This window comes from Sceloporus undulatus, chromosome 3, assembly GCF_019175285.1.
Source record: "Sceloporus undulatus isolate JIND9_A2432 ecotype Alabama chromosome 3, SceUnd_v1.1, whole genome shotgun sequence".
Taxonomy (NCBI): Eukaryota; Metazoa; Chordata; class Lepidosauria; order Squamata; family Phrynosomatidae; genus Sceloporus; species Sceloporus undulatus.
The window spans coordinates 213395247-213407284 of NC_056524.1; the positions used below are offsets into that span (position 1 = coordinate 213395247).

The 12038-nt window shown below is 44.1% G+C and overlaps 2 protein-coding genes across 4 annotated transcripts in view; both read left to right on the forward strand.

Moving 5' to 3' along the window:
• Positions 1 to 12038, forward strand: part of ZFYVE27 (zinc finger FYVE-type containing 27) — a 668411-nt gene that overhangs the window by 440275 nt on the left and 216098 nt on the right. The window lies entirely within an intron of this gene.
• Positions 3969 to 10184, forward strand: PGAM1 (phosphoglycerate mutase 1). Its single transcript, XM_042458811.1, has 4 exons — positions 3969 to 4200; positions 7358 to 7632; positions 8873 to 9053; positions 9197 to 10184. Exons 1-4 carry the CDS (start codon positions 4056 to 4058, stop codon positions 9364 to 9366), a joined length of 771 nt encoding a protein of 256 aa, XP_042314745.1. The 5' UTR covers positions 3969 to 4055; the 3' UTR covers positions 9367 to 10184.

Consider the following 12038-nt stretch of genomic DNA (forward strand, 5'->3'; position numbering starts at 1 on the left):
AAGTCACCTCAACTGAAGGTGTCCCTAAGCCAGTCAACCTGTCATGGGGTTTTCTTGGCAAGATTTGTTCAGAGGAGGTTTGTCATTGCCTCCTCTGAGGCTGAGAGAGTGTGACTTGCTCAGTGTCACCCAGAAGGCTCCCATGGCCAAGCTGGGATTTGAGCCCTGGTCTCACTCAAGCCACCACACCACACTGGCTCTCATGCTGTACTACACCATGCCTTGGGTCAAGCATTGGGCCCATACAGACAGGCCAAAATAAAGCTGCTTCGGCTCACTTTGGAGGTATGCTGTTTAAATTATGCACACAACCTAAGAGTCCGGAAGCTATGCCAAAGCCATGCTCCAGTCCTATGGAACGTGGCTTTGGTGCGGCTTCCAGACTCTTAGGAAGCATGCGTCATTTAAACAGCATACCTCCAAAGTGACCCAAAGCAGCTTTATTTTGGCCTGTCTGTATGGGGCCATTAATCAGAATAGATCATGTAGCATATTTGAGACTGAAAGAAAGAAATTGGCAGCATGAGCTTTTGTAGACTTCAGTCTACTTTTTCAAAAGCATCTGAGGAAGTAGACTGAAGTCTACAAAAGCTCATGCTGCCAACTTCTTTCACTTCGTTTCAGAGGTGCTACAAGATCTCTCCACACACTGATTCTACAGACTAACACGGCTATGCCTTTGAATTAATCAGAACAGAGACTGCAGTGAAGAAACAAGAAGAAGGTTAGGAATGGGAATGTTAGCTGTGAAAGAAGTGGACAAGATCCTTCTCCTTTTGCAGCTCTTTAATGATAGTGTTTTAACTTTTGTAAGCTACCCTGGATCCCAATATTTGGAGAGAGACAAGATATAAATGAATTAATCATCACTATCATTATCAACACCAGGACATTTCCATCTGTCAATTTTTGCATCCTATGAGGCATTTGAAATATGAGGCATATGAGGCACAAGATCCTTGCTTGGAAAAAGCCATACTCATCTATGTTCTGTATTTTTGTGGCTGAAAAGATGGATAGTTCAGAGCACTTTCAGTGAAACAAACCTTCCAGTTTCTTGCATTTATTTGAATGTAATTGCTATGAACAATCAATTTGCCTTTGGGAAATCAATTTATAAGAAATGTGTAGCCTAGAAGTGCTGATTTGGGTGGCTGTACGTTCCTGCCTCAGTGATTCAACTTGGGAAAAGTGTGTGCACACACTTGATAGGGGCTAGGCAAAAAAGCAAGCTAACCCATAGATATAATAGGGGAAGGAAATGGTTATGATCTCTCCTGTGCTTCTTTCTAGTGGAAAGCTTTCACAAACAAAACATGCACAGGAAGAGTTATTCACCTCATTTTTCTGGGACTGATTGCCCAAAGCGCCATTCCATTGGCAAGCTGCTAGGTTTCTATTGATCTCCCAGTTTCCGCTCATTCTTTTTATATGCTCTCAACATGGCAGCTTAGAGTTTGACAAAATAGAGTGATGAAAGGTAATCCTGTATGTTGAGATAAAATGTTGTCTGCAATGTTCCAATTCAGGTTGCAGGCTGCATGTCTGAACTACTACCCCTGGGGACAAGGATTGGGGTGAACTTGTCCACAGAAAAGTACCATATAAAGAAGAATGATTTAGTAAAATAAATCAGTAGTGCAACCCTACGCACAGTCACCCAAAACTCCACACCTGCCAATAGGTCCCATTGAAGCAAGTGTGCTTTACTACTTCTGAGTATTCTTCAGTGTTTGCTCCCTAATAAGTGGATTTAGGTTATATGGTAGCCCAGTGTATGCATACATACACTGGGTTGACTTAGCCCTACAATAAGTGTACCTTCAGTACTGAAGTATGTTCAATAGTATTGAACAGGATTTACTTCTCAGTAAATGTGTGTGTGATTCAATACTGCAGTATTCAAAGGGTGGTAAGAAAATTAATTACTTCTCATAGCACACTACTGTGTCTACTTAGATCCTTTAATCTAATTGCATTAATTCCCAGGTAAATGGGTTTTGGATTGCAGACTTAAACTGGGATACAGCTGACTGAAAGACATTGATTTAAATAAGGCCCAGAACACATTGAAGAAATAATCCAGTTTTGAGACCGCTGGTTCAATGCTAGGGAATTCTGGAAACTATTTTTGAGAGACATTTAGCCTTCTCTGTCAGAGCGCTCTGGTGCCAGAATAAACTATAATTCCCAGGATTCCCTAGCACTCAGCCAGGGCACTTAAAGCACTCTCAAAACTGGATTATTTCTGCAGTGCATTCTGGACCTATTGACTATTTCAATTTCCTCATTGCCTAATTTGAATTTATGTAGGTCATTTGTGGTCATTATTTTGGGGGGTTTTCTTTGGTCCAAAACACACTGCGGAAATAATCCAGTTTGAGACTGCTTTGATTATTATTATTATTATTATTAAACTTCATTTATAAAGCGCGGTAAGTTTACACAGTGGTGTAACTGATTTAGGCGGATGCTAGGGAGTTCTGGGAACTGTAGTTTTGTGAGACATTTAGCCCTTCTCTGGCTGCATCCACACTGGAGAAATAACATGGTTTGGCACTGCTTTACTCTTTTTTGGCTCAAGGCTATGGAATTCTGCGAGTTGGAGTTTGTTGTGGCGGTCTGGGCTCCACAACAAACTCCAGCTCCCAGAATTCCATAGCCTTGAGCCATGGCAGTTAAAGCGGTGTCAAACTGGATTATTTCTGCAGTGCGGATGCAGCCAAGGCAAATCTGTTCAATGCGAACCAGAAATGGAGCATCTGCACGTTCTCGCATCCCAAAGGGATGGAGGTCACGTGGCCCTTCTGCGTGAGTTGCGTGAGCTTCGTGCTTGAGGGACCCATCAGCCTCCTCCGCCAGTGCGCATGCGCGAAGGCCTTCATACTTCCTCCCACAGAACGCACGTCTCCATTCTAAGCCAAGGCCTAGGGCTGCTCGTCCTAAAGGCACGGTGTGCGCATGCGCACGGCCCGAATTCGCCTTAGAATAACAGCTCTGAGATGGCCGCAGAGATAGTAAAATGTAGACCCTCAATACAAAGCGGTGGAGGGTATACTTATTTCCCTTTGACACTATATTTTGGTTTCTTATCATCAAATGCCATCTCAGGTAATGAAAGCTGTTCAAAACACACTGCAAGAAATAATCCAGTTTGAGTCCGCTTTTGTTACACTTTAACTGCCCTGGCTCAGTGCTAGGGAATCCTGGGAATTGTAGTGTATTGTGGCACTAGAGCTCTCTGACAGAGAAGGGTTAAATATCTCCGGAACTACTGTTCCCAGAATTCCCTAGCATTGAGCCAGGGCAGTTAAAGGGGTCTCAAACTGGAATATTTCTGCAGTGTGTTTTGGACCACAGTTTCGGCTGGCCTCAAACAGAAAGCAGTATAAAATACACAAAAGAATATTTATTTTTAATCTCAGATCTAATTTTATGTGAAAAGTATGATGTAGATAGAAATAAACATTCCTTGCTAATACTCTATTTGCTTGTTTATTCTGAGTGTATTTTTGCCCCACTCTTCAGCCACAAAGACTGTCAGAGCGGTTTACAGATGGCTAATTTGACAGTTATCTTCGATGGTCCCCACACTGAGCCCTTTAAGAGCATTTTGGACTTCTGCTCCCAGAATCCTCAGCCATGTCGGCCAATTGTCTGGCATTCTGGGGTTTGAAGTCCAACATCCCCTTAAAGAGCACAGTTTGGGGGGACCACTGTCCTCTGAAGAGAGACTTAGGGAGCCTGGAGAAGAGGAGGTTAAGAGGAGGCATGCCAGCCCTGTTTAAGCATTTGAAAGGAGATCATATTGAAGATGGAGCGAGCTTGTTTTCTGCTGCTCCAGAGAATGTAGGAACAAAACATCCAAAGCGACTCGGAATTCAAGCGGCGTTTGTACGTCTAATTTCGAACTCAAGGTGGCAAGAGAGTGGGCGTGGCGTTTTCCCCGCGCATGCGCAGTGGCCTCCGAAACGGTCTCCTTGTCTTTGGCGGCGAGGGAGGAGGAGGAGAGAGCATCCCAGTCCAGAGGCGGCTTCGTTTCCTTCTGTGCGAGTATGGCGGCGGCAGCGTATCGGCTGGTCCTGGTGCGGCACGGCGAGAGCGCCTGGAACCTGGAGAACCGCTTCAGCGGCTGGTACGACGCGGACCTGAGCGCCACCGGGCAGCAGGAGGCACAGCGAGGGGGAGAAGCCCTCAGAGGTGAGCAGGGACGGAGGGGCCCGGGCGGGGAATGGAGGACGCGTCCTCCATTGTGGGGTGGTTCTGTTTGGGGAGGAATTCCAAAATGTCCTCCATTTTGAGGATCACTAAGAAGCACGGGTTTTCCATTCCTGTGAATGTCTTTAGCTTTTATTTGACCATGTCCTCCATTTCAGCCTTTGTTCCAGGAGGAACGCCCTCCATTTAGTGCCTCACAAAGAAGCATGCATTGGCATTTCTAAGAGCGGGGATTTTGTAATGTCCTCCATTTCATCAGCCTCCTGTCTTCTGCCTGTGATTCTTCCCGGACAGGAGGCTGGAGTGGAGGATATAACCTGACATAGAAATGTAAAGCCATCCTTAAAATGGAGGACCTTTTGGGGTTCCTCCTGGACAGACGGCTGGAATGTAGGACATGTCTGGGGAAAGGAGGACGGCTGATCATCCTGCGGAGTTGTCCCCAGTTTTTCTGTCTGAGTCAGGCTGTCTCTCCTCTCCAGGCATCGTGGCCACAGAACCGCCTTTCCAGGGATGATGGGAGTTGTATTCCAGCACATGGAGGCTGGAAATGGGCGGAATTGCTGTGTTAATGCATTGGGGAATCTGTAAGCCATTCTGGGCATAAATACCATGAATTAATAAATGCAAGCAACCCTTTTTTCAGCGAAAGGATGCTCTTTTCTCTGTGATTTAATTATGGTGGAGGAGAGAGAGAGAGAGAGGCTGGAGAGGGCAGTACTGGGTTTCCAGAGAGATGTTTCTGGGCCACACACATGTCCTTGGACAACATAGCAGCTTCCACCGACCTGACTTGCTCTGAGAAAGAGAGAAAGCAGGAGCTCTAAGCAGGAGGAAGCACTCCACTTCATTTCTTCCGCTGAGAAACAAAAGGCAGCTCTCTTCCATCAGGGGCTAAACAGAGGCATCCTGATCTATCTGGAGCCTCTGGTTCCTTCCTTTCAGAATTTAATCTTGTTAGGTACAAATTACTGCCCCCAACATTGTTGTTGTTGCGCATTTAAGGTCATTTTTGACTTATGGCAGCCCTAAGATGAACCTGTTATAGGGTTTCTTGGCAAGGTTTCTTCACAGGGGCTTTGTCATTGCCATTCTCAGAGGCTGAGAACGTGTGACTTGCCCAAGGTCACTCATCGGTTTCTATGGCCAGGTTGGTCTCCAGAGTCACAGTCCAACACTTAAACTACTATGCCACGCTGGCTCTAGGACACTCGGATAGCCATGATGGCTCTGCATGCACCCCCCATAATACTGATTACTTTGTGTTTTCACTCCCATTGGCAGTGGCATAAATTGGGCTTGACTGGTTCCTGTCCTGCATTAGAAAGAGATGTGACCTTTTTAAAATGGGTGTCATTTGTGTGTCACTCTCCCCTTGTGAAGAGGGCAGTTCCCTTTGTAGGTATGTTTCCCAATGTTGTGCAATAGGCAATGACCTTGGATAGGTCATATCTTCCTACTATTTCTGCCTGTGCCAAGGAACCTCATTGTCTCCAAGGAAGGAACCTGGCAGTATCTTAATATGGCATGAGATGCTCTGGTTTAGGAAGTGGAGAGGGGACTCGTCCTCCCCTCCCTGCCTTTTCTCCTCCTCTGCCCTACAGAGCACTGGCTGGGCCTTTGTTAGGGAGATGCAGTTGCAGCTGAGTCATTCAGTGGTGCTGCTACAGGGGAAGAGCTTGTGCCCATTTCTGGCTTCAGGAAGTGGTGGGGAGGTTTCAAGAGACAGCCCTGCAATTGAGCTCTGCAGACTCAAGAAGAAGCCAGACTCTCTTCCAGTCTTCAGACAGCAGCAGAATTCTCTCCCCAAGAATTTTGCATAGTGCCTGGCTGTTTGAAAAAAAAGTGAACCTGGTAATAACTAATAATTAGGACACCCTTGTATTAAAGTGTTTGTATCATAGAATCATAGAGCTGGAAGAGACCACAAGGTCATCAGTCCAACCCTCTGCCATGCAAGAACTCACATTCAAAGCACCCCGACACATGGCCACCCAGCCTCTGTTTAAAGACTTCCAAAGAAGGAGACTCCACCACACTCTGAGGGAGTGTGTTCCACTGTCAAACAGCTCTTACTATCAGGACGTTCCTCCTAACGTTGAGGTAGAATCTCTTTTCCTGTAGGTTACACCCATTACTCTGAGTCCTCAATATGACATCCCTTCAAATATTTAAACATAGCTCTCATGTCACCTATTAATTGTCTCATCTCCATACTAAACATACCCATCTCCCTAAGTCTGACCTCATAAGGCATGGTTTCCAGACCCTTCACCATTCTGGTTGCCCTTCTCTGGAAACACTCCAGCTTTTCAACATCTTTTTTGAACTGTGGTGCCCAGAACTGGACATCGGTCAGTACTCTTGCATAAAGAATCTGGTCATGTCTGACATGTTCAGTGCTTGTATTATTGCACCCCTTTGTATGACCACAGCTACTTTTACCCATGATAGTAGTTTGCCTTACTGTACAATGCTTCTCCCTTTCCACCAAGTGCAGCGACAGGGGAACAAGCAAGTGACTATATGGACCTTTTGTCAGTGGGCTCCACAAGGTAGCCTTTTTTAAAGGGAAGTATGTTTCCTCTCTTGTTGGTGGATCAGTTGCTGCTCTATTTTCCTCCTCCCAGCCACTGGCCAATGGTTACATAAGCATTACATCTTCCGCTACACTGGATGTCTGTGTAGCCAGTCATCATGAACCAGCTACATTGTGGAACAAGACATTGTGTACTGGAAGAATGCAAAATTTTATATTTTGCAGATTTGTTGCTAATTTTCAGCTTTGGAAGTTGGTGTTATAATAACATAAAATTTATGATAATACTTGTTCCACCAGGTTTTTTTTTTTATCTACAGTCCATGAAGGAGGAGTGCATTCCTTATTCTTCCTTTCCCCAAAATTTTAGTGATTTTTTTTATCCTGTGTGGTGCTGAAATTTCGAGTGAGGAAATGGGAGCTTATGGAGCATCTGTATTTAGATGATTTCCTCAGCTGTTTAAGGCACTTTAATGCCTCCAGTTAAAATCGTACATAACCTTTGTATTTCATCTATAAGGACAGTGTGTTACTGAACATTTGGGATAAAGTGGGCTGCAAATTAAATTAATATGCATTTTGATTTCTGGGGCCTTCTAGATGCTGGCTATGAGTTTGACATCTGCTTCACATCTGTGCAGAAGAGGGCAATCCGCACTCTCTGGACTGTGCTAGATGCCATTGATCAAATGTGGCTACCTGTAGTGAGGACCTGGCGTCTCAACGAGAGGCATTATGGTGGCCTGACAGGCCTTAACAAGGCTGAGACCGCAGCTAAACATGGTGAGGCCCAAGTGAAGATCTGGAGGCGTTCTTATGACATTCCACCACCTCCAATGGAGCCTGATCATCCCTTCTACAGTACCATCAGCAAGGTGAGCTGGGATCTCTAATTCATAAATGGTGTGAAGGTTGGTATTGTTCTGAAGGTGCAGAGCTATTAATCTGAAGTAACTGTCATTTAGGGAAACCCTGTGAATAGAATGTAACATTTTTATGGCCTTTCCTTCTTACAACAATGGATTTATATTCATCTATTTCATCAATTGATTTTACCTTCTTAGCCTATTGATTTTGGTAACTCTACAGTTTCATAGAACCATAGAGTTGGAAGAGAGCACAAGGGCCATCCAGTCCAATCCCCTGCCATGCAGGAACACACAATCAAAGCACCCCCAACAGATGGCAATCCAGGCTCTGTTTAAAAACCTCCAAAGAAGTAGACTCAACCACTCTCTGAGGGAGTGTGCTCCAACTCCCACTGTCAAACAGCTCTTACTGTCAGGAAGTTCTTCCTAATGTTGCTTTGATAATTGCTGGATTTTTGTTGGAATTGACTGTTATGCCATATATTTTGACAAATGTGATAGAATTTGGTAAGAAAAAGAGTAATCTGTTCCACATAATTAATCATTCACATTGCATCCCTTGCTGAATGTTTGTACTATGTGGCAACAACAGTCAAAGCTATTTGCAGTGAGTGGGAGTGGAGTGGATATGGCAGAGACTTTAATCTGTACAGTGTGTTTGTTAACTACTTAACCATGGAAATGGACACAGCACAGGTTACATGCAAGATGTCATTGTAGTTAGTAGCACTTATGCATATACTCAGAACAGAAACATATGAATTTAGAATAGGCACTGAAAAGCTAAAACTATAACCCTTTTGGCAGGGAACATCTATGATTAAAGAGACAACTGAATCCTCATTAAATAAAGCTGGGTATGAAGCCATAGATTAAAGTGTGGCAAAGGGACAAAGTGATATTCAGTTTTATGACCTCTACACATGACCTCTAATGAAGGCTTATTTGGCCAAACAAAAAAGCATAGCATGTTGTTGACAGTAAATATTAAATAATAGTACTGTTGATATTAAGAAGCAGGAAAGGTTGCTGGCTAGAGATCACAATAAAAACACAGAAGTCCTCCAATGAGTTTACCTTTAAAGTGCCAGGTTTTAACTACAGTACATGACGAATACTAGTTTTGTTTTGTTTTTTCGAGTTGAAGTTGTTCCGTTATTTCATGGAACAAGGTTGCTTTGATAGTCTGCTGGAAGCAAACACAGCCACCACTATGTCTTACGTGCCTTTGCATATTCTTTCCTAGGATCGGCGCTATGCTGACCTCACTGAAGATCAGTTGCCTACATGTGAAAGTCTGAAAGATACCATTGCTCGGGCCTTGCCCTTCTGGAATGAGGAAATTGTTCCCCAGATCAAGGAAGGCAAACGGGTGCTCATTGCTGCCCATGGCAATAGTCTCCGTGGCATTGTTAAACATCTAGAAGGTGAGTCAGTTTGGTGAGACATCAAAGTCAGCACATGTCTGGTCAAGTCTGAAGGAAAGCTCCAAGATGGTTCTTTTTTAATAGTTCTTAGGCAAAGCAGAATAGCCAAGTTCTTTATACCACATGTCCCTTTTGTTTTGCAGGAATGTCTGAGGAAGCAATCATGGAACTCAATCTGCCCACTGGAATCCCTATTGTCTATGAATTGGACAAAAACCTGAAACCTATCAAGCCCATGCAATTCCTGGGAGATGAGGAGACAGTCCGCAAGGCCATGGAAGCTGTGGCAGCCCAAGGCAAAGTCAAAAAGTGAGGCCTGGGGAAAGAAATCAGTAGAGGATCCCCTCCCTCATCCCTCTCCTCCCCAGCACATGCCTGCCACAGCCTGAGGGACTAGGCTGATGAGCCAAAGGAGGTGAAGCTTCCTGGGGCCATGTTCTTTCCTTCAAGACCAATTTCCTTCCACATTCACTCCCCACACTCATCTGGACCTGGTTAGAAACCTAAAAATGTGGACCACAGTCCAGCAGAGGCTCTGGGAGAGTAGCAAGCCCACTGCAATGGAATGTGATGCTGCTAAAGTGGAAGGGGGCCCAACCACTCCCCACATTCCCAACAGACAGCTCCTCTCGCTTTCATTCCATTTCATGTGGCAGCTGTAGATGCAGTGAATCAAGTGTTGCTTGATGTGGCTTGGCTGTTCAGGATTGCGATTTAAGACTAGGAATGCTTGAAATAGCACAGCAATGATACAAAGACCACTGTTTTAGAAAACAGCTTGTCACTTAACTAAAAGGCCATTATTTTAGTTGTCCCTGCAGCTGTAACTGATTTTGTTAGGTAACAATAGCCAACTTTTATGTGATTGCCTTCAAAATGTTAGGGAGAAGGGGTGAGGCTAGGGAAGAGAAGAGAAGGAAACAGTGCTTACCCTGGAACCTCCAGTCGTGACCCCATAACATTGCTGTAGTGCCAGTAAGCCCAGATACTGTGTATCATCATGTGTTGCTTTTCTGCCCAACAGTCTGGTATCCCTGTCACACACAAGGCAGGTTTACACTGGAGCTCACTTCACTGTACAATGGCTGCATTTGCCCTAGTCTCAGTAAAATAAAGGAATTATGTGCAATAGCTCCTGTGTCGTTTACTTACAAGAGGGGGCCTCAGAATATATACACCTTTATTGCCATTCCAATGCACAATCAGTATTAACCTGGTAGAATCTAGCAAAATCCCACAGGTCCTTCCAGGCTTTTGTGACACCAACTGAAATCTCAGGATTCAATGAGTTAAGGCAGTGAGATTTCTGTGGCTGAACATTCCTAGCTTTTGTATTCCCAGTTGTTTCCAGAACTTTATGCTGCTCAGCAGATAGTCCCGAGTAATGACATTTTAAGATTAATAACCTGTGACCAGCTGTTGTTGGACTTCAGATCACATCAGCCCCAGCCATCCTGGTCAGTTAAGATTGCCATTATTTCACATCAGGTTATGTAACTATCTTCTCCAGTATTAACAGAACCATGATAGTAACAGTACAGCTAGTTTGCAACATGCCAAGGCAAAAATAGGCCCATACACACCAAAATTCTAACTTCAAAGTAATGCTCAGCTTGGATTTCTGAGTGCTGAAGGTGTGTCAGTGCAAACCAACACTCATGGTGGGCTATACAAATGGCAACAGGTTATCCTGAGGTTTTTTCCACCTATTTTGATGTGATGGGGGGCTGTTTTCTTTTTTGTTTGTTTTGTTTTCAGTGGTTTAACTTAATGCAGTCTAATTATCCCTCCGCCTTAGTTCTCTCACTCAGCTGTTCAGCCAAGCGCAGGAAACTGGCACTAAGAATTCTTTCACTATAATTGCAATATAGGTTGCAGAAGCTGGCCTATAATGGAGATGACATCTGGCCTCTGATCTTCCTACCTCTTCCTATCCTGCTAGTGACCCTCAGTTGCAAATGGTGTGAAAGGGATCCTGGTGCCTTTTGTTCCATCCTGACATTACCAGCTGTGAAATTTAAATAAGGAAAGACAGGAAAGCCCCTATATTCACCTCATCTCAAAACCACTAACTGTTCCAATTAGGGAATCTTCAGAATTCCCACATAACAGGGATGGACAACTTTTGGGGTTAGGAGTCTACATTGGCCCCCTGGATAATATTGGAAGGCTGCACACCCCTGCTGCTATTCCCTGGAAGAAAAGTAAAATCTTTTTTGTTTGCAATTGCTAGTAATTTTACATTTTAGGCCTTGCAAGGAATCCCACTAGGGAGAAAACATGTCCTATTCAGGCACTCCTGAAGTGTCTCCTTTATAACTTTGAGGAGAGAATCTGTTAATTCCATCTCCTGACATCACTGATCATGCAAAAATGATATGTCTGAACAAGAGACCCTTTTCTACCTGTTGAGGCTCTCCATGCAAATCCATGCTCTATAGAACTATTTTTTTTAATGTTTTCAAGCCATGGATGCTTGAATCCGTGGATATGGAGGGCTGACTGTATATACTTTGCAAATTTTGTTATATTTAGATTCAAAGGTATGACTCAAGGTAGTACCCACACTGGGCAAGTGTGGTATAGTGGGAAATGTAATATCAGAGCCATTGGCAATAATCTTTGACCACTCCTGGAGAACAGGAGAAGTCCCAACAGACTGGAGAAGCGAAAATGTCTCTATCTTCAAAAAGGGAAAATAAGAGGATCCCAACAATTATCGTCCAGTTAGTCTGACGTCAATACCAGGAAAGATTCTAGAGCAGATCATTAAACAGAAAGTCTGAACATCTAGAAGGCGATTCCATAATCCCAAACAGTCGACATGGGTTTCAGAGAAACAAGTCATGCCAGACAAATCTTATCCCTTTGATAAAATTAACAGCTTGGTAGATGAAGGGAAGGCTGTGGGTATAGTATATCTTGATTTCAGTAATGCCTTTGACAAGGTTCCCCATGACATTCTTGCAAACAAGCTTGTAAAAT